Source organism: Drosophila gunungcola, assembly GCF_025200985.1.
Source record: "Drosophila gunungcola strain Sukarami chromosome 2R unlocalized genomic scaffold, Dgunungcola_SK_2 000012F, whole genome shotgun sequence".
Taxonomy (NCBI): domain Eukaryota; kingdom Metazoa; phylum Arthropoda; class Insecta; order Diptera; family Drosophilidae; genus Drosophila; species Drosophila gunungcola.
In genome coordinates this window covers 952,204-974,438 of record NW_026453170.1, presented here as the reverse complement: position 1 = coordinate 974,438, position 22,235 = coordinate 952,204, and the positions used below count along the sequence as shown (strand labels likewise).

At 43.9% G+C, this 22,235-nt stretch overlaps 1 protein-coding gene across 50 annotated transcripts in view; it reads right to left on the bottom strand.

The window, feature by feature from the left end:
- Positions 1–382: 382 nt before the first annotated feature.
- The window catches only part of LOC128255896 (cell adhesion molecule Dscam2), a 67,977-nt gene continuing 46,124 nt past the window's right edge, over positions 383–22,235 (bottom strand). For 13 of the 50 annotated variants that reach the window (XM_052985729.1, XM_052985725.1, XM_052985717.1 and 10 more), the window contains exons 10-26: positions 13,789–13,908; positions 12,503–13,729; positions 11,630–11,785; positions 10,886–11,569; positions 10,718–10,826; positions 10,483–10,659; positions 10,260–10,426; positions 7,379–7,591; positions 5,825–5,992; positions 5,032–5,181; positions 3,796–4,106; positions 3,553–3,733; positions 3,295–3,453; positions 3,128–3,142; positions 2,335–2,401; positions 2,141–2,152; positions 383–1,599 (exon numbers count right to left, since the gene is read on the bottom strand). In XM_052985729.1, the coding sequence (XP_052841689.1) occupies positions 1,518–1,599; positions 2,141–2,152; positions 2,335–2,401; positions 3,128–3,142; positions 3,295–3,453; positions 3,553–3,733; positions 3,796–4,106; positions 5,032–5,181; positions 5,825–5,992; positions 7,379–7,591; positions 10,260–10,426; positions 10,483–10,659; positions 10,718–10,826; positions 10,886–11,569; positions 11,630–11,785; positions 12,503–13,729; positions 13,789–13,908 (3,998 nt within the window). In that variant the 3' untranslated portion in view covers positions 383–1,517. Of the gene's footprint in view, positions 1,600–2,140; positions 2,153–2,334; positions 2,402–3,127; positions 3,143–3,294; positions 3,454–3,552; positions 3,734–3,795; positions 4,107–5,031; positions 5,182–5,824; positions 5,993–7,378; positions 7,592–7,859; positions 8,028–10,259; positions 10,427–10,482; positions 10,660–10,717; positions 10,827–10,885; positions 11,570–11,629; positions 11,786–12,502; positions 13,730–13,788; positions 13,909–16,525; positions 16,811–17,446; positions 17,735–18,261; positions 18,550–20,408; positions 20,697–20,781; positions 21,070–22,235 lie in introns of all 50 variants that reach the window. The other 37 variants (XM_052985757.1, XM_052985752.1, XM_052985756.1 and 34 more) reach the window with 15 other exon arrangements.

The window sequence follows — 22,235 nt, the reverse complement described above, 5'->3', positions numbered from 1 at the left end:
GAACCGAGAGGCAGTGAAGTAAAATCATAAATCTTTTAAGAACTCTAAAGGTGTTTTCTTCTCCCATTGGTTAAATGCATTTCATGATGTGCCCAAAGGTCGAGGATCAAAATCCAATTCCGATCTCATGGCAGTGCCCAGCTGAAGCATCGTGGAGTTACCTCATAAATGCTTCGCTATTTCTACGGGATAAGCAAAATTTCTGGGTTCTTTTTTAGCTCCTTCCTATTGGCTTCATTCTGCAAGACTTGGATTGATCCGATTTCGTTTTAGCTTGCATTAGTCAGTCTTTGTAGTGTTGGTGGTACCTCCAAGGATTTTCTGGGCGCAATGGGCGGAACCCCAAAAACAATAAGCAACCAAAAAATGAACGATCGAAATCTTAAATAAAATCAAAATCATATATTTAGCAACTTACGAACTAATAACTTAGAATATAAAAAATGAAGTGAAATAAACAATTTCGGGTTCTCTTAAAGCTTCAAATGCGTATAACTCATGTTTAAAACGGTAATAATCAGAATTGGTCCTAAATAAATCGTGCAAGTGTGTATCTCTGTGGGTCTTTAGTGTCCAGCGGGTTTTGTATAATACATTCAAATGTTGTGGCTGCAATTTGTGCATTGAACAGTTTTCGATTTGTTCTGTTGGAAGCGCATTTTCAAATTAAAAATTAATATTAAAATAAAATTAGACAAATACATGTCTATAAATAATGAATAAAGCGAATACAGAGTACAATTACTGACTCGCAAAGTTCTACAAATTAAAAATCATCACAAGTCAACGCAAAACGCAAACAAAACTCCAAATGTGCGCTGTCCATAAAAATTACAAAATGTATAGGAGGAAAATACACAATTCGTATGGGTTATGACTAAAAATATCAATTAGACGAGTTAATAATATGACTTTGACTTAGGCTAGGCAAAGGATGAGTTTTCTGCTCCTGGCATAGATGGCAAAAGTTTACACAAACAGATTTTGAAATCAATCTTCCCTTTACACACAAGAATTCTCCTTAGTTGCTGTTCCTCTGATATTTTGGTAGGCCGCTTAAAACTAAAATACATTGTTTAAAATTAGTTTCAAATATTTATACGCGAATACATAAGTATGTTTTTGTTATTTCCTTTCTCTGTTCTTCTCGGGCTGTTCTTGTATTATCTCTCGTATAACTTTTAGTAATTTCCTTTAGTATTTACTGCACACACTTATAGTAGTTATTCATATATGAACGTATTTATATATTTATGTATGTTTGGTTTGCTGCTTGCATAGACAATATAAATATGTTTCTTGAAATTTGCATTCTTTCCATTGTAATTACTTGAAGTAGTTGAATAATTTACGTGTATATGCGGTATATAACTCCCCCCTTTTTCTTCGTGTGTAGTGATGATCTGTCTGTGTATGTACCTGTGTGTGTCTGAGTGTCATTCAACTCCCACGCACTTCATGCACTTAAAACACTAAGCTAAAATGCCACGCCCACTGCCGAAGGAGGGGCTTACAAATTACACTGCCATAGTATCGTAGGCTGTGAATCCTGCGCCATTTGTTTGTTGGAGTTGGAGTTGTTTTGGGCCGGTTTCGTTTCTGCACGTGGAGAGATTTATATCTGATTAGTAGGGTATATTGGAGAATGGATAAGGGGTTATTTGTATGCTGCAACCAAAGCATTGCATAAAACGAGATGGGATCTTCAGAGACACGTCTCTAAGACTCGATCTCGATCCAATCTCGCCTTGGTGGCCGTGACTTTATGTTCTGTTCGTGGCTTTACATAGTTTTCCTCTGGATTTTTCTTTTTTGGCAAGCTGAGGCCAAGCGCAAAGCTGCAATAAACTGTTAGTACGAGTACTTGTGATAGACAGATATGGTATAGGGTCTGCTTATCATATGGAGTAGTTTATCAAAAGGATTTCAAAACATTCAACTGTGATTTGCTGTCAAACCAAAATCCAAACCAAAAGAATAAACCAAATTAAAAACCAAAACCATTAAAATCAAAGTACGAACAAGAACTGAAGTCGGGTTGTAGCAAAGACGTGAAAAGTGGATGCACTCTTGGTTAGTATTGGTGGGTGCGTGGACATGCAGGGTATTCGTGATTAGTTAGACTTGGTTCAAGACTTACAACTGTCGTCGACTAGTGTTAGCGATCAAAATCATTCACAATTAGAGTGTTAGGTAAACGAAGAGAGGAAGATTAATTGATTGCGATTAGTGAAGGAACGACGATCAACGACTTCTGTGCAGTTGTCTTAACAGCTGATGTTTACGTGTGATTGGGATGAGTATTGATGGGCAGACCGCTTGGTCTGGTCTTACCTTTCAATCAGTTTACGCATTTCTTCGGTGGTGCGCTGATCTTTCGGTTGTGGGGATCGCTTCACTGCTGCGAGTTCAGCATTTTGGGGTTCAAAATATTTGCAAAAGAAATTGGTTTGTGTTCCCCGAACCGATAGATTAGGGTAATATACAAATTTAATAAAGTTCCATAAAAGAAAACAGAAAGAAAAATTCGGAATGAAGATGAAAATATAAAAATAAAATAAGCTTAGATCTAGAAAAAAACGTTAATCGGCGTCCAATGAATAACTTTGTGCAGGTACCTTTTAAAAATAAGTGCTGTTCCCCCTTATCTATATTTGTTCGGACCTCTAAAGGGTTCTCCCATGCATATTTCTAGTGACAATTAATTCGAGTCAACCCATGATTAGATACAAACATAAAACATTAAAATGCAAACGGTGCGCTCCATGAAGTGAAATGAAATGTTGGGTGTGCAGTACAATTGGATATTAAAAATAAGAAATGCAACAAACTGTGTACCAAAACCAAAGTAAAATCGAACCAACTTAAGATATTTAAGACGTTGATGTTTTTTTTTTTAATTTAGCAAAACACAGCATGAACATTTACGGATGAGCGAGACAACAAAAAATCTCTCAATGACGAAATTTCAATGATAACTGGATATATCTTATGCATTATAAATAGTTGATTATGAACGAATTGGGCGAGGGGCTCGTGAGAAATCGAAGAATGAGAGGTGATCGGTTTTCGAATGATGATCGTGATAATCACACAAACTAACTCAACTTCGGATTGGATCACTCACCCTCATTGGAGTCTTCTGATTTATATTTTACACAAAATTTTTAAAAAGATAGAATTGAAAAAAATGGCAAATATATATTGTTAAATTAGACTGATCTCACGAACGTATACCGGCGAATGTTAGATAGCTTGAATGAGGTAAGATAATGGCTCAGGGTCACAACTTACCTCCGTAGTTTCCGCGTGGTCCGTGGTCACGATCGCACTCTGCCTCTGAGATCTCGTTACTCTCCTTGGAGTCGTTGAATGAGGAGTTGCTCATGTCATGGTTACGTGGTGGTGGTGGTGGAGGCTCGGGCGATCCATTGCCAGGGTTGCGAGCGGATCCTTTGAGTCAAAGCGAATGTCAATGTTCAATGTTCAATTTGGTAACACAAAGTTTCGAATCTCCCCAATGACCCTGTTATATAGATTTTCACCACTCACCGATGCTGCGTCGTCCCATGGATCCTCGTGAGCCGTAGTGATCGTAGGGCTGTCCGTAGGGACCTCCGTACTGGGAGCCGTACTGATCCTCCTCGGGGGCGCAGTTGGCGGGATCGTCGTATTCGGGTCCGGGTCCGGAGTACAGGCTGCCGCCTTGCGAGTTGACTCGGGTGTATCGGCGCTATGGCCAAGGGATAATCCATCAGATATCTGGCTGCAGGTCGGGGTCAGCGGAATACTTACGTATTGATCCTCCTCGGCACAGTTGGCGGGGTCATCGTACTCGGGAGCTGGCGTGTAGATCGAGGACTGTCCGCCCTGGCTGTTCTTGCGCTGGTAGCGGTTGGCCCGCGGCATCGACTGCGATCCGGAGCGGGAGTGCACGTGACCGGGATGTCCGGGCGGGAGCATGGTGCCCGCGTGTCCGGGAACTGGTCCTGCGTGTCCGTTCTGGTGCGGGAAGGTCTGGAAGTTCATGGCCTTGGTGGGGTCCATCTCCTCGCGGAAGCCCAGCAGGTGGAACGTGGCATAGGGGCAGATTTCATCTTCCATGCCTTGGGGGAAGTAAATCGATTAGCATCTGTGTTTCCCTTGGTGCAGTAAGTGTTGTTTCAGTGGATTTGGTTTAGTGTTTTAGTATGCTGCATGATACCTTTTACCCATTATTTTCTCTTACCAAATTATTACTTACTAGTTGGTTAGCTTGAGTTAGCTGGATGCGACCAGGAGTTAGACTTTATGTTAGTGCGGACAAAGTAACTTAAAAGTAGGTGAGCATAAGGAGGGGTCGATTTATAAGGTAGATACAAATGGGAAATTTGAGTTGCAAACGTTTCAGTTTCAGATTACTACTAGAGTCAACACTTTAGTTAAAATACTAGAAATATACTTAAAAGTCATGTTTGAGTAAGTGGCAGCTCTCAAGAAACAAGTCTCACGAAGCTTAAGAATTCGCGAACAGTTGTTTTCATAATTTTGGTGTACAATAATTTAATCTTTTTCAATGATATGCTTCAGAGATAAAGATAATAATAAATTGTTTGGTTTATGGTTTCTAGAAGCTTTGTTTAATAATCCCAATATTAGTGAGTGTTAAATTTATTCATGGGTTCAATAGTGAATTTGTTTGGGTAGGCCAGTCTATTTAAATTAAAATTTACAAGAAAAAAACAAATCGCTTGGCAAATTTTAAAGTTGTAAACTTTTGCAACTAAATTCACATTTAGTTGTATTTAATATTTATTCACAATTTAGTTTCAGTTGATCTGAACCAAAAGAGTTTTAACACCAGTTACTGAAAGAGTAAAAGGGTAGGTCGCAAAAACATATATATATATATATATTTTAAATACTTTAAATATTTTAAATCGATCCACTCCGATTGCAGGGTTGGGTTGTGGTTTTTAGTGAGGTCCTTTTGGTGGGGAAATAAACTTAAGTGCGTAGAAGGAAGCGGCCGCTCCTCTGCGCTTCGCCTACCTGGATGCCTGTAGTGGCACTCGGCGTTGCCGTGGGCGTGGCCGTAGTGGTTGCCGTGCATCGGCACTGGCGGCGCCTTCAGCTCCTCGTACAGGTTGGGATTGCGCCGGGGGTCCCAGGTCGAGTGGTTCGAGCGCAGGCCACCGCGACCTGGACAATTCACGGAGTGGTTTCATGTGGTTCAGGTTGTGGTGTGGTGTGGATGTGGATGTGGATTCGTTTCGTGTGTGGTGGTTTTCAATTTCCAATTTCGTACAACATCAAAGAAAAGTCAACGGAAATCAAAATCGAATTGAAGCAACCGAAGAGGTGCGGGATTTGGAGATGGTGCATGGGAGGCGAGAGGGTTAAACGATAAGTACAATTTCAATCAAAGCTGGGAAAATCCCAAACCGAAATATGCAAAGAAAACAATGTCTCTAAATTTACAACAACATTTAAGAATGGGTTCACTTTATAGCTCTTTCATGCCGGGCAAATGGGGGGGGGGGGAACTTATAAGGAAGCGGGTTAAAAAAGCAACACTAAGAATTTTTGGTCCGGAAAAGCTGGGCTTGAGTGTGGTTGTGGTTGTGGGCAGATGTCTACCGCTCAGTGTATGCAAGAGCAACGCAAAATACTTTTCGTGTATCTTTTTCGTTCGCAAAGTAAATGGAAGAAAGAACTAAGCCCCACTCCATGTCCAGGGTCCTGAGGAGCCTTCGCCCCGCCAAGGACATCAAAGATATCAAGGACATCAAGGACATGGACCGGCGGCATTAATAAATGTTGCATTGGAAATTTAGATGCTTACTTATGACTGTACCTCGCTTAATCCGGTCGCAGGTGTTGTAGTTCGATCCGGGCACGGGGGGCAGCTTCCGGTTGGGCGGCGCGATGTAGCCGAGCTCGTCCCGCAGGTCCGGACGACGCTTGTCCAGGGTGGCGCCGGGTCCCATTGTCTGATTGTAAACTACATCGTCTAGAATTAATATATGATACGCCAACTCAATATTGAACACTGAAGATGCTTTTCCTTCTTAATGCTGCTCGCATTCAATCAACTCGCATACTTTACTTCTGTTTCGAACTCGACTTGTTCCGTCACTCGTTACTGCATTTACATGACATTTAACTTTGCGGTTTTATTGGTTTGTTTTGGTTTTGGTGCGGCATGTCAACACACTAAATGTGCTAATTAGTAGCTCAAAAATACAAGTTACGATTGCGAAAGAGGATTCCAAAAGAGTTACGTGAAGTGTTTGGTTATTGTTTTCGATTTTTTAAAATATACCAACTGGTCAACGGTTACGTATAAGGTTACGGTTACGATTGTTAACGATGACATGAAATGAGCGATGAACTTAATTTTGGATTTACTCGACTTTACTTTATCATCGATCAAGGATCTCGATGGTGATCTCAAAAAGCATCTTAGTTTTGGTTGTATATAAGGGGGGAAAGTACGGAAAGTATTCAGAACTCAAAAACGAATACGATAGATTTGATTTGTCTTGTTTTGTGGAGGATATGGATGTAGATATAGATAGAGTAGTAATATTGAATTTTTGATTGTGAAAGTTGCTCAGGTCATAAGCAAAACGTATTTACAACAATGGGACTAGTATAGATATATCGTTAACTGTGATTAACTAATATTGCATATAAATACAGTACACACAAGGCCAAAAACAGCTGCACATAAATCCATTTACAAATCGGTTTGCAAATTGATCTATTCCTCAGCAGTTGTCGGATGTTTAGTACGCCTTTCAAGTCATATTTGGCAATTGACAAGCCAATTGGTTTCAATGACGGTGAAATATCGATGATGGGCTTATATGAACACACATATATTGACACTAATTGAATATATATTTTAAAAGTATTATATTATTCAGTTTATGTTGGTATATTTTTGGAGTGAGAACTTTTGGTTTCTTTTTGTAGGTGTAGCTTGTATAAATGTTTTAAAATATTTAAGTAAATCATGCAAAGCCAAACTACACACTGACATTCCATTATTTAAATAAAGGTTCACCATTGAAGATTTTGTATTAAAGAGTGACGGCTAAACTTATCGGCATATTGGCTAAATTTTTGGGATATTGGTTACTCTTTGAAATTGTATTTTGTTTTAGATTATCTTTTGGGAAATAAAGTGGACTTTTTTGTAATTTTCAAAATTAATTAACTAATCATAGGGGCTTACCCATTTCCTTGATTGGTTATCCCCCCTATCAAAACTTAGCCAATACAAAACAAAACAGAAATAAATTATTGAGCTAGAATCTACAACAAACAATAAATTGGTTAGGATTTATAAGAGAAAGTGGCGCTTTGGGGAGGTCCTCGGGCGGTAACCTACAGTAGACATCCTTCTGGCCGCCGCGCAGGTCGTCCGCTCGTCTCCGGGACAGGGCCACGCACACCACACAGATGCCCACGGCCACCACCACCACGGTGGCTATCAGCGGGACCATGAAGTTCAGGTCGAGCCACTCGGGCATCCAGGCGGGCAAACGGATGCGGGTGTGCACGTTACCGTGACCCGTGCCATCGTCCAGTGGCGCAATGGTGCCTTTCGAGGTTCACATGGGCATGGGCATTGGCATTGGCATTGGCATTGGCATACAAACCGGATTGGCACATGCAGTGTTTTGGGTGGGGCATAGGCAAGAACAACAACGAAATGGGAATGGGGGCAGGCAGTGCAGGCAGTAGTTTTTGGTTCATGACAATAGCGCAAGTGTGGGGTGTTTTTGGAGTCGGAGTTTTGGTGTTCAGAGGGAAATATAGAGAGAAACCGAAAAAGAACGAAATTCTTAATTAGTTGTCAGCATAGATACCTTTGTGGTGATTGCCCTTGCTACGCAGTATACAAATAACAATTATCGCTATGATTATGACGAGCAGAGCCGCCACGACGGGCACAACTAAATTTAGGTTCGAGAGGATAATGCGGATCGTGTCCTCGGCGCTTAATTCGGGTAAATCTCGCGAGGGTGCGATAGTGCCTGCAACAACAATAACAACAACAACCAAAGGGTGTTTTTTGGCAAGTCAGTGGGTGGGCAGAAAGAGACAGAGACACAGACAGAGAGAGAGAAAGAGAGAGAGAGACAGAAAGATCAGTTATACCCTTTGACCTCTGCCGGCACATTGACCTTTGTACCAGGCACAATTCGTAAACACTTAACACATAGTACATATACAAATACAGACTGTGGCAGGTGGCAGAAAGTTCAAAGGTTAACTTGTCGATATTAAGTCATTTCGATAAGAGAGAAAAGTAAAAGGTAATTATAGTTTTTTGTTTTAGATTATTTTACATGGCGCAGAACTTGAAGCACGCATCAAAATGTGATTAAGTTTATGAGAACTAGTTAAACTATTGAAAAAGTCATAATTTTATAAAAAACAGTTTAGTTTAGGTTTTAAATACGTTTAAATGCAATTTGTTTGTGATCCGCTTAAAGCTAGTTAATGATGTATGTTTTGTTAGATCGCTAAAACTGGACGAAACGAATGGAACAGCATTCCAAGAACGAGACAAATATCCTTGAAATAAACCAACTAACTTAGGCGGAACTCAACTGTAACTTGATATAACTATAACTGAAACGAATCGAATCGAAATGGCAAAAAACCCAAAACAAAATGTCTGCGTGTGACTGTAGTGATAAGTATAAGTCGAACCATAAGAAAAATGTTAAGAAATCAACTCTCTCAGATCAGACTCTCTGGCCAGGACTCAAAGATATCAGGAATGAAGATTCTTTGGTTGTTGTGCTTGATTGTTTTGGTATGGTGGCTCTGCTCGACTCTTGGGATTAAGTTTCACATTAGCTTTGTCTTTTCCAAGTTTCTGTTAAATGAGCACTTTGCAACTTAAATCAAATTAAAAGCAAATCAAGTTAGCTAATATTATAATGTTATGTTTTTTGTGAATGAATCGATTCTGTGACCAGTAGTGAATGGGGAATTCTAACTCTGTGATTGAATAGATTCTGAAAAATGGAAAGTGCCGCTTGAAAATTATTTTGAATTATCTTGTTAGCGGGGAGGTACATCGATTGGAGTTCTGTACAATCTAAAGATTAAGGAACGGATCAGCGGGTAACAACATTTATTGCGTACACGTAATGACCACAGTTATTTGGTTTTCAATTTTTTTTTTTCACATGATGTATGTGTTTTATACATTATATCTTTCACAAACTGGGCACAGAAATGCAAAATAAAAAAAAATAAAAAAAACAAAATCATAAAAAGGACGTTCCATGTCAATAAGATTCATTAAAACATGAATGTGTGGTTCGTTAAACAAAATTTGTAAATTACTTTTTTTAAAAAAATAATTTATAAATATTTATTTTTATTTATCATGCTGATTATTTACTTGTTTATATAATTACAGTATTCAGTGTCCGCAATTTAATTTTTCGTAAAATTTTTTCTTCAACAAACCGTTGGTGCTTTTAAAAACAATGTTGTTAAACAATTACCTAGTGTTAAATTGGGTTGACATGGGAGGTCCACATTATAATACTGTGATCTAGAGCACTACAAATGCTTGGGACTAGTAAATCAAATTAAAATTGTGGCTGTTTGGTGAGTTAGAAACTATTCAGTTATATACAGATGCGTATACGTTGCAGTTGCTCTTCTTAGGGGTTGTTGATAAAAACGGAAATAAACAAATTGCATTTACGTAAGGAAAACGAGTACTATTTTACACTATTCGGGTGCGGCTGCGTTCAGAGTTCTGGCAGTTGGAAATCGAAATTAATAACTATATGCAAAAAGATAAAATAAAATAATTAAGCAACTATATCGACAAGCTTAGTGTAGTAAAGAGAAAATAAAGGCTAATACAAAAACAAAACTTGAAAAAATTGTGCAATTTGTTTACATTAAAAAGCAAAAAAATAAAAAAAAAAAACAATTTGCTCATATCTTTTCCAAATAATTTACAATTTTTTATGTGATTGGTAAAGACAAAATAAACTCAGGAAATCTAAAGCTTGGTGCTTTTCATCTTGTTATTTGTATATGGACAGTGTTTCGGGGACGCGATCCTGAAACTGCTCCACTGGACAATGGACAGCCAGACCCAGTCAATGGGCTGTCAAGGTGTCCCGGGAGCTTTGTTTCGGGTCCTGTCCCCGGCACTGTCAACGTAGAGTACTCTTTGTACAAAAGCAATGCAGGGTTCGCTTGGAAACCGGAGAACAGATCATAAATACCTCCGGTAACGGTCAAGGTGGCAAAGTCGTATTCGGCCACGGTGAAGCCAGCCGAGTTGTGGGCGGTGATGCGGAGGTTGTACCAGGTGGCGGGCTCCAGGTCCAGGACCACGTAGTTGTTGTCCGGCTTCACGTTGTTGGAGATCTGGTTCCACTCGATTTGATCACTGCGAAGAGTTAAAATTAGGCCAGTGCTGTGGGCTAATGGCGATTCATGATCTACCGTTTCTTGCTCTCCACCACGAAGTGCGACATGGGGCAGCCTCCATCTTTCCAGGCCTTGAAGTGCAGCGATACCGAGTTGGAGGAGACTTCGATGAAGCGCGGCTTCTCGGGCAGCTTGGGCTTCTGGCCCTTGGTGCGGGTGTTCAGTATGTCCGATGCCTCGCCAGCACCAATGCTGAAAGAGAAAGGTCGTTGGGCATAACACACAGGTCGTTGGGCACATGGACACTCACTTGTTAAATCCTGTGGCATACACCTGATAGCGGGAACCGCAAAAGAGACCCTCGATATTGTGCTTCTGTGAGTCCACCGATACCTCGGAAGTTTCCCACTCTCCGAATTCTGAAAGGCGGATTTAGTCATAAGCAATTTGCAGGAATAGATTTAGACTTTAGTCTCACCTGGCTTATAGTGCAGGGTGTATCCATGCAGCGGGGCGGTGTCTCCCTCATGGGGCTTCAGCTTGACGGTCAGGGCATCGGTGGTGGTGGCCGAGAGGGTGACGTGGGGAGACTGGGGAGGGGCCAGCACGATCAACTTGTGGGTGATTGAGTCCTTGGCGATCGAGTTCTCAGCGTGGCAGGAGTAGTCGCCGGCGTCCTGGCGATTCACCGACTTGATCAGCAGCGAGCCGTCGGGCAGGAGGCGCATTCGGTCGTTGGCACTGAACTCGACACCCTTGATCTTCCAGGTGATCTCGGGCTGGGGAGCACCAACGGCCAGGCAGGGCATCTTGGCGTCCTCCTTGAAGGTGGCGGTGAAGGTGTCGTCGAAGGAGGCGATCTTGGCGGGCACCTGGTCGCTGGGCATGGCCACTATGCTCTTGGACTGCTGGCCCTCACCGATTGTGGTGCTGGCCGTCACCCAGAACTCGTAGGGCTTGTTCTTCTCCAGCTCCGTCGCCTCGAAACTCATCTGGTAGTGGGGCACCTTCTGGGTCTTCGTCTCGGTCTCGGCGCCTTCGGCCTTCGAGTACACGGTGTACTGGGTGATGATGCCGTTGGGCTGTGCTGGTGGTCGCCAGGACACGAGGATGGCGGCATTGCCCATTACCAAAGCCTTGACATCGGTGGGTGCTTCGGGAACTGTTGGAGGAAAATGGTTGCAGTTCTGTCTATGATACAATTCTCTTCATTATGACGCACCATCGGGCTCGGTTTGGCAGTGAATGGGAACGCTGCGCACGCCGTCGCCTCCAGCTGTGGTGGCCAGGACCTGCATCGTGTAGTTGGTGTACTTCTTCAGGCCATGGAGGACGGTGTCGGAAGAGGCAGTCTTCTTGTAGTGCCGCTTGGTCTCATCTAGCATAGTTGGGAGGAAAAAATAAATGTAGTTGCAGAATTTCAACTTCTTTGGGGCAATCCAGAGTGAGGAAGGTAAATTATTATTGCTCGGCTCATTTAGTTATACAGTACAACACGGTACATGTAACTGCAAATTGGATTTCAGATTCTGAAAGTGCTCCTGAAAGCATTCAAACTTCCTTTGGGGTCCTGTGTTTTAGCTCGTTTGGATATTTAAGAAACATAAAGATTTGGAATAATACACGATTTAAAACGGTCATATCTTATACATTTCAAGTTAACGGCCTTTATAATGCTGTAGCTAAGGACACAACTTAGTTAAACTCGGTCTTCAAAAAGTTTTTTAAATATGCAGTATTAACATATAATATTTACGCCTAGTTTACAAGTGGTTTTAAAAAGGTAGTTAAAAGATTGTTTTATACTTAATATCTCTTTACCAATACCATACCACACCATAACATAACAAAAATGCTTTAATTAATTCTAACTTTGATTCTTTACATCACTTTCCAAGCGCGAGTTTAGCCAAAAAACCTAAAAGGGTTTTACCGAATTACGATGAGTTTTACACAAATACTGTTGCTAAGTGTTATTATTGGCAAAGTCAATGATTCTATGAAAATGTGTAACCACAAATAAATGAACAATTCTCACTTTGTATTAACCCTTTTTTGAGCAACCCAAACATGTAATTTCCTCGACTTTACTTACCATACCACTCGTCGCTGGGGGCATAGACGACCTTGTAGGTCTTGATCACTCCGTTGGCGGACTCCAGGGGCGGGCTCACCCAGCCCACGCGGATGGTCTGCGAGGTCAAGGTGGTGCAGGCGGTGTCGCTGGGCGGCTGGCTGGGGGTTCCCTCGGCCGTGAACTGCTTCTCCTCCTCGCTGAGCGGACCGGCTCCGATCTTGTTGAAGGCCTGGATCACCACCGAGTACTGGGTGTAGACGCGCAGGTTCTGCAGCTCCAGGTTGTGCTCCTTGCCCTCCTCGGTGATGAAGTTGATGGTCTCGAAGACGTACGAGGAGTTGGTGTTGGACAGCTTGTAGCCGACGTAGTAGCCCAGGATCTCGCCGTTCCACTCGGTGCGTGGCGGAGGCTTCCAGGTGACGCGCATGGTGGTCTGGTTCACGGGCTCCACCTTGATGTTCTGCGGCTTGCCGGAGGGCGCCTCCTCGGCTGTGATGATGGTCACCGCCTCGGAGGACTGCGACGTGCCAATGGCGTTCTCGGCCACAATGCGAATGTTGTAGGTGGTGGCGGGGCTAAGCTTCTGCACTTGGGCCTCGGTGGTGTGTCCGGGCACAATGACGCGGTCGATTTCCGTCCAGGAGGCACGGGAACGCTTGAACTCGATGATGTACCTGTCCAGCGGCGAGTTGCCGTCGTAGGGTTGCGCCCAGCTCAGCTGCACGGAGCGTCCGGACTTGTCGAGCACCTTCAGGGCGTACGGCATCTCGGGCACTTCCTGCACAATCATATTTATGCTGGCGTCATCGGAGCCGAAGGCATTGGTGGCCACACAGGTGAAGAGAGCGGAGTCGGAGCGTTCGGTGCGCTTGATCGACAGACTGGACATGACGCCGGTGGATAGGATCTCCTCGCGAATGGTGTAGCGGTTGTCGTTCTTGGGGTCCAGCCGCATGTTATTCATGTTCCACAAGATGCCGATGGGCTTTTCGCCCTTAGCCTCGCACTGCAGGACGGCGGGTTCTCCTCGTCGGGCCGTCTGGTTACGCAGCTTTTCGGTGAACTCCGGTGGCGCCTGGACGCTGATCATGATCACTGCCGACAGTCCGGAGCCAATGCCGTTGATAGCCTCGCACAGGTAGTAGCCCTCGTTGGTCTTCTGGATGTTGTCGACATGCAGGGTGCCCTCTTCCACGCGAATGTTGTCACTCTTCTTCAGGTCCTTGTACTCCCCGGGTGTATCGCCTGTCGAAAGACTTCATGATTAGCCATCGTTGTATGGCAGTGAACAGAAATTTACGTACCAACTGCTTTCTTCCATGTAACTTGGGGCTTGGGGAAGCCGTCAGCCTTGCACTCAACCTTGGCATCGGAGCCCTGGGCGAAAGCCTTGTCGGTGGGCTCGAGGATCCATCTGGGCGGCACTGTTGGTTGTCGACGCGGTTGTGGAAAAACAATATGTTAGTCGAGCTGTACTGGTTTCCTTGCATAGTTTATTGCATGCAAAAAGGTTGGGAATGTCAGAGAAAGCGGAAGGACGGACTTATGTTCAAGCAAAGTGAAATGATCTTTTTAAATGGAGGCTTTTAAAAAGTTTAAGTTGAAAATAAATTTAGTAGATGTTAAAAATATTCTCGTATCATTTCATTTTTCTTTTAGTGTCTGGAAACATCTTAATGTTCTTCTGTTCAACGCCAAAGCTTGCACTTTGATTGCAGATCGTAAACTGGGATACATCAAAGTATTTCCAGACACTTACTTATATCCAAGATGAACTTAAAAGACCAAACTACAACCGAAATATTAGCACAAATAACCAAGATGATAAAGGACAAATGAAAGTGGGACATTAACGAAACTAAAGTTAGACCAAACTAAAGGTTAAATTTCATGCAATCAGTGTAAAACCCAATTCTGTTTGAGGTTGTTCAAGGCAACTTTTCCTTGCATTCATTTTGTATTTCTTTCAAACAGAATTCGTTTCGTGACTTACTATCTAAGTAAATAATGAGTTTTAAAAAATAAAGATAATTAATGAAGGATTGGAAAGGGATATGTGGGTTATTTTGGGGCTGGACGGGCTGGCATGATCAGGGCGAATTGTTTACGTTTGTGGAAGCGCACAGACTCAGTCTCGATTGGTGAAAGACTGAGTTCCTTAGTTAGGTTTAAGTTTAGTTTTGGTTAAGTAGACAATTAGAAGCGATTAGGATAATAGATCTTGCGGTTATTGTTTATTGGTTTATTCGGTGTTGGAGCATGAGCCCTGTGAACTTGTATTTTACATAGAAACCAAAGCCCCGCAAGGCATTAAGAAATCACGATCTGTCAGGCTGTGAGTCAAGTCCTTAAATTCATTTTTAAGGACAGTGCTTAGTAGAGTGCTGTGTGTGTGGGTTTTGCTGTGCATGTATGGGTGCAGAGTCAGATCTGAGCTGTTTTGACATATGGATAACAATCGAATAAGCTGAATACCAGGGACCTAGGTTAGATCTCGACTAACTTTGACCAACGTCGAGAGGTTTACTGGTGAAGCTCACTATAAAAAAGGAGTTCAAACTTCACATATTTAACAAGTACATAGGACCTCAATCTCTGGCCTATTGAGCGTATTATCGATAAAATCAAGGAAGTCGAGAAAAACTGGATTAGCTGCAGCAAGAGGAGAACAAAGGTAAGCTGAACCCCCCAATTACCATTCACAGTTAGCCCGGCTAGGCGTTCTGCCACGCCCACCTGGTTGCTCGCCCGACAACTGTAGTTCCCCGCATGCCCCTCCCTCGCTCTGTTGATCAGCAGCAGGCTCGTGTGTTCGCCCACTGTGGCCTGGGTGACGTCATCGTCGCCGTCATCGTGCACCTGCCGCCCATCTAGCCACCACTCGAACAAAATGGGCGTGGCCCCCCGGCTGGCAATGCAGGTGAGCTGCACATAGTCGCCGACATCGCAAACGGAAGCGGACAGCAGCAGCGAAGACAGCACAGGTGGTTCTTCGGAAATTATTGAGGAAAATAAAGCAGCCATAAAGTTGGTAATTACAGAAGCTTTAACTTATTATTGCAAATGCTCTGTCAATTATAAAACAAATATTAACTGTCTTTAGGTTTTAAGTCGATGATTTAGAAATACCTCTTTAGTATGTGTTTTATTTTTGCGTCCTTGAAGGAACAATTTAAATGTAAATACTTTTTGAGAATAATTTCCTCACGATTAAAATATAAGTCTAGTTAAATAAAACCTTATGATTATAAAATTTCGAATAGTAAAAAACTGCTGTAATTAGCGACAACTATTATTACTCTGCCTCTTCAAATTGGAATTTTCCCAGTGTTTTTAGTTTAATGTTTCAACAGTACAACATAGATATATTTCAGGTTTCGAAACCAATATTTTACATATGCCTATCGCAATTCGAGTTACCCTGAATCTTGTGGGTCTTTAGGGGGATATCTTTATAAAAACGAAAAAAGGTCACAGTTAGCAAGCTATATATGTACACAACGGAGTGTCCGGCAGTACCCTTCACTTTCAGGATGGACCAGCGGCTGGCCAAGCCCGCCGCGTTGCTGGCCACACACGTATAGTTGCCGGAGTCGCCGATGGTGGTTTGGCGCAGCGAGAGGATCAGGGTGTACTCGTCGATCTTGTGGTAGATGGAGCGCAGCAGCGGCTGTCCGTCCTTCAGCCAGTAGATGTCGATGGGCAGGTCCCCGGAAGGAGACCATGCACATGACCCTCACCGCCTGGCCGCCACTCACCCCGTTGGCGTTGAACTGAAACTGGTCGACCTGGGGCAGCTCTAGGATGGGTGAAAGGAAAGCCGTGCAATCGGTCACACACTGTACAGCAGGGGGAATTACGAGAGCCCCCACTCGGGTTGTATAATACAGGTTCGTGCTTTTGCAGTACCAACACCAGACACAAGGACAAGGACAGAGAGTGGGATTTACAGATGCCCAGGATGCATAGGTCCTACTCTAGGAGTCTACAACTAAGAGGTCGCCTCCAGCTCATGTTTCTTGGGGAGAATTTCGAACAAACCCTTGACACTCAAGTGCGTCTCGGCCGTGGTTTCGCCCGCCTGATTGGCGCCCTTGCAGGTGTAGTCGCCCGCGTGTTCGCCCCCAACGCTCTCGATGTTCAGCGAGCTGCTGCGCCGGCCGTGCATCAGGATGGTGACCCCGGGCAGATCTCCGGCGGGCTCACCGTTGTAGTACCAGGTGATGTTGAAGGGCGCATCGCCGTGCACCACCGCGCAGGACAGTTGGTAGTAGTCGCCCACGTACAGGGGCGAATTCACGGGCAGAGGGGCCAGCTTGGGGAGCACTTCATTTGGGGTGTCAAACAAAAGAGGGAGAAATATATGTTAAACATAAAATATAATTCGTTTGGATGGGGGAACCTGTAGACCCTTAAACCGAAAGTAAAAACTTTTCAGTTTCCCGTTTTGAGACAAAGTTTCTTTCTAGAGGCAATCATAATCGGTAATGAGGTGCTGAGCATAACTTGGACATCGAAAGAAAAGCCTTTACAATTCCTAAGGTCTTTATTCAAGATAATGCATTATGTGATTTTGGAAAGATGATATACAGTTGTTATCATGCAGCTCATTTATTTGCTAACTAAATCCTATGAATTCCTATCAATGCTATTTCCTGTGAAACCCTTTTCCTTTTGAAGTTTCTTGAAAAGAGGTTCATGTTTCCATCTATTCTATTCAGTACAGTTCAGTGCGGTCTGAGTGACATACATGCAAGCATTTTCGTGTGATGTGCTTCAGGCCTTATCGATAAAGAGTGGTCGATCTCATTCGGTCAGAGGCAGAAGGTAAAGAGTCAGAGTCAGGACAGCAGCAGAGACAGATGGTCAGAAGGTCATGCAGCGACTCAGTTGCAGACGCAGGGGTTAGTATACGGCCACAAAGAAACTACTCGAACGACCCAATCCCGGACAATTCCTAACCGTAGACGTTCAGCGGCGTTGTGAACTGCTGATGGCCCGCCAAGTTGCGGGCGTGGCAGGTGAAGTTGCCCGCGTGAGGGGCCTCCACGGCCTCGATGGTCAGCACACTTCCACGTCGACCCACGCGGGCCGTGGTAATTCCCAGATCCTCGGAGATCTGCTGGCCATCCAGAGTCCAGTCGATGTTCAGGGGCAGATCTCCTCCGGGAACGGAGCAGTGAAGCGTCAGGTACTGACCCACCTGGGCGGGGCCCTCCTCGAAGGCGAAGGGTATGATGCGCGGCAGAACTGGACGCACGTTTTTCGGTGATGGGATGGTAAAACAAAAGGTGCACAAAATTAAATCAAAATCGCATCAACGGAAGGTCTCCTTAAGACTACTGCCATGAGGACCTATCACTCGCAGCTGGGTGCTGTACGAGGCCCTGCCGCGGCATTTTCCCCATGACAACTGTAGTTGCCCGCATGACGATCGGCCACGCTCTCGATGGTCAGCACACTACTCCGGCGACCCATCTTGGCGATGAGGATGTCCTGGTCTTCGTCATTAAAAAGCGGTTGGTTGTTGAACGTCCAGCGGATGTTAAGGGGCAGATCGCCCTCCGTCAGGGTGCACTGGTAGGTTATGTACTGGCCCAGATGAGTGGGCTGCGAGCCGGTGGCAAAGGGCGTGATTTGGGGCAAGACTTGCGGGATACACAAAACGGAAAACGGGAAATCAACAAACAATGAACGAAAAGAAAACAAATGACATGTAAGGTGATCTCTATCTACTTTAAGGAATATGCAAATCATCATCAAAATCGCAGTCACACCGTTGACAATCAGGGCAGCAGTGTACTCCACCATTTGGGCCTTGTTCCTGGCCCGGCACGTGTAGTTCCCCGCATTGTTTCCGTTCACCGAATCAATGGTCAGCACATTGACCTTCTTGCCAATCTTCGATGATGTGACCCCATGGTACTCGTTGATGGCATAGTCATTGAACAACCAGGTGATGTCCACCGGCTGATCGCCCTTCGAAATGGTGCATTGCACGGTCACCGAATCGCCGAAGTTGGCGGGCTCACCACCGAACTCAAAGGGACTGATATGGGGAGGTACTAAGCAATAAGTTTTAATCAAGGGATGTAGCATAACTATGGAAACAATTATTTTTGTCCTGCAAGGTATATTATTATATTGACAGATCCCCTTTCGTGGTGTCCAAGGGACACTTAGAAGTAAACTACAAAAGCCAAGTCACAAAAGGCAAAGCGAACATGCAATGTCTGTACTAGATGTGTGTTGTGTATGGGAATATACAGGAGAGGGGTCACAAATAGAAACTAACGAAAGCAGAACGACACTCAAGTGCTGTACAAAAGCTCTGGCTTCGCGAAAAAAGTACCATTCACTATCAACTGGGCCGTGTAGACAGCCGATGCCCACAGGTTCCTTGCCTTGCAGGTGTAGTTGCCCACGTGGCGAGCACTCACGGCATCAATCATCAGCACACTCAGGCGCTTGCCCATCTTGGAGGTGGATATGCCCGAGTAGTGGTTGAGGGGGTAGTCGTTAAACAGCCACTCGATGTCGAGCGGTAGGTCCCCGGAACTGACCAGGCAGTTCACGGACACCGAATCCTCAAAGTTGGCAGCCACCTCGCCAAAGTCAAAGTGCGCTATTTTGGGGGCGACTTGTAAAAGTACATGGGATAGGCTATAAGCTGGGGGCTATCAACAAAAAAACTTTACAAAATAAGAATGAATACATATACATTTAACAGCTAAGAGGTAAAGACCCCAAAAGTACCATTGACTATGAGCTCGGTGGTATAGTTGACCGCCGCAGCGTGGTTCTTAGCTCGACAACTATACTTTCCCGCATGCCGGGCCTGCACACTATCGATACTCAGCATACTGTTCCTCTTGCCTCCTTTTACAACATTTATACCGGAGTATGAGCTTATTCCGTAATCATTAAAAAACCACTCGATATCGATGGGTAAGTCTCCGGTGGAGATCAGACAAGTCACCGAAACGGAATCCTCAACATTTGTGGGTTCGTCTCCAAAGTCGAAGGGTGTGATTTTTGGAGGAACTTTGGAGTGAAGGAAGTGTTTAAAGAAAATTACAAAAAATCAAGAAAACCTTAAGACTAGGAGTACATTTCAACTGGTTAAGGGTGTACCGTTCACAATCAGTTCAGTGGTGTAGTTGACAGCTGCCGCGTGATTCTTTGCCCGACAACTATACTTTCCGGCATGACGCGCTTGGACACTATCAATACTCAGCATACTGTTCCTCTTGCCACCTTCACAACATTTATACCCGAGTACGAGCTGATTCCGTAGTCGTTAAAAAACCACTCAATGTCAATGGGCAGGTCACCATTGGAAATGAGACACATGACCGACACGGAGTCCTCCACATTCGTCGGGGTATCTCCGAAATCAAACGGGGTGATTTTGGGAGGAACTTGAGTTGTTAGGAGATGAAATGAAATAAAAGCTTAACTTAAAGCAATCAACTGCAGCTAAAAGAAAATTATTTTTATATAGCCCATTAACAATTAAGTAAAAACCATTGACAATCAGGGCCGCCGAGTATTCACTGCTGGCTGCCTTGTTCTTAGCCTTGCAGCTGTAGTTCCCCGCGTGTCCTGCATGAACGGAGTCTATTGTGAGGACACTCGTCCGCTTGCCTCCTCGCAAAACCGCAACACCCGAGGCGTAGTTAATTGGATCCCCATTGAAAAGCCACTCAATTTCAATGGGCAAATCACCGGAGGAAACGAGGCAGTTTACCGAAACGGAGTCCTCAAAGTTGGCAGGGTAGTCACCGAAGTCGAAAGGTGCTAGCTTCGGTGGGACTTTGATGTGATTTATGTGTACGGTGGGGGTAGAACAAAAATTAAACTTTATAAAAGGTAGCTCTACTCTAGTAAATAAAAATAAACTAAGTATGAAAGTAAGATATACCATTCACTATCAAGTCAGTTGTGTAATTAACTGCAGCAGCATGATTTTTAGCTCGACAACTATATTTCCCCGCATGACGGGCATGGACATTATCTATGGTCAACATGCTCGTTCTTTTTCCTCCTCTATAGACAGTCATTCCCGAGAAGGAACTAATTCCGAAGTCGTTAAATAACCACTCAATATCGATGGGTAAATCTCCGCTAGAGATCAAGCAAGTCACCGAAACCGAATCCTCAACGTTTGTCGGTTCATCGCCGAAGGTGAAGGGTGTGATTTTAGGAGGAACTTTGGGTTAAACAAAAACATGAATAAATAGTTAAAACATGAGATAGAAATGCCTAGAAAATTATATTTTCATCAAAAAGTGTACCATTCACAATCAATTCGGTGGTGTAATTGACAGCTGCAGCATGGTTCTTTGCCCGACAGCTATATTTTCCCGCATGACTGGCATGGACATTGTCAATAGTCAACATGCTGGTCCGCTTTCCACCTCTAAGAACTGTCATCCCTGAATAAGAGCTGATTCCGTAGTCGTTAAATAACCACTCGATATCGATGGGCAAGTCTCCACTGGATATCAAACAGGTCACAGAAACAGAGTCCTCGACGTTTGTGGGGTCCTCGCCAAAGGTGAAAGGTGTGATTTTTGGGGGAACTTGAGGGATTGGAGTATTTTAAGTATAACGGAAACTCATAAAAACTCTAAAGCTTAATCTTTAATCTCCCCAACTACAATTGCAAATACCATTCACTATGAGGTCAGTGGTGTAGTTTACTGCAGCTGCGTGATTCTTCGCACGGCAACTATACTTTCCCGCGTGACGTGCCTGGACATTATCTATACCCAAGACACTGCTCCGTTTCCCTCCCTTGACAACAGTGATCCCCGAGTAGGAACTAATGCTGTAATCGTTGAAAAACCACTCGATGTCGATGGGTAAGTCTCCGCTGGAAATCAGACATGTGACCGATACTGAATCCTCGACATTGGTGGGCTCATCTCCGAAGTCGAAAGTTGTAATCTTCGGGGGAACTTTTTGGGTAAAAGTAATAAAATCAAACGAAAAACTTAATAAATCAAATGCCACAAGTATTGTTCTTACAAAACCCAGTTAGTAATACCATTCACAATCAGATGGGCGGTGTAATTTACAGCAGCGGCATGATTCTTCGCCCGACAACTATAATTTCCCGCATGTCGGGCCTGGACACTGTCGATGCTCAACACACTATTCCGTTTGCCTCCCTTCACAACCGAGATTCCAGAGTAGGAACTAATGCCGTAATCGTTAAAGAACCATTCGATATCGATGGGTAAGTCCCCGCTGGATATAAGACATGTAACCGATACTGAATCCTCGACATTGGTGGGCTCATCTCCGAAGTCAAAAGGAGTAATCTTCGGGGACACTTTGGGAGTATAACAGTGATTAAGTCAAACGCAAAATATAAGAAATGAAGTTAAACTTATTCATATTAAAACTAAATGGGGCAATACCATTCACAATAAGGCCGGTAGTGTAATTTACAGCAGCGGCATGATTCTTGGCCCGACAACTGTAATTTCCCGCATGTCGGGCCTGGACACTGTCGATGCTCAACACACTATTCCGTTTGCCTCCCTTCATAACCGAAATTCCCGAATAGGAACTAATGCCGTAGTCGTTAAAGAACCATTCGATATCGATGGGAAGATCCCCAGTTGAGATGAGGCAGGTCACCGAAACGGAGTCCTCTACATTGGCGGGTTCCTCGCCGAAGCTGAAGGGAGTGATTTTGGGCGGAGCTTGGTGTACGGGAAAGGTTTGTGAAAATAATATG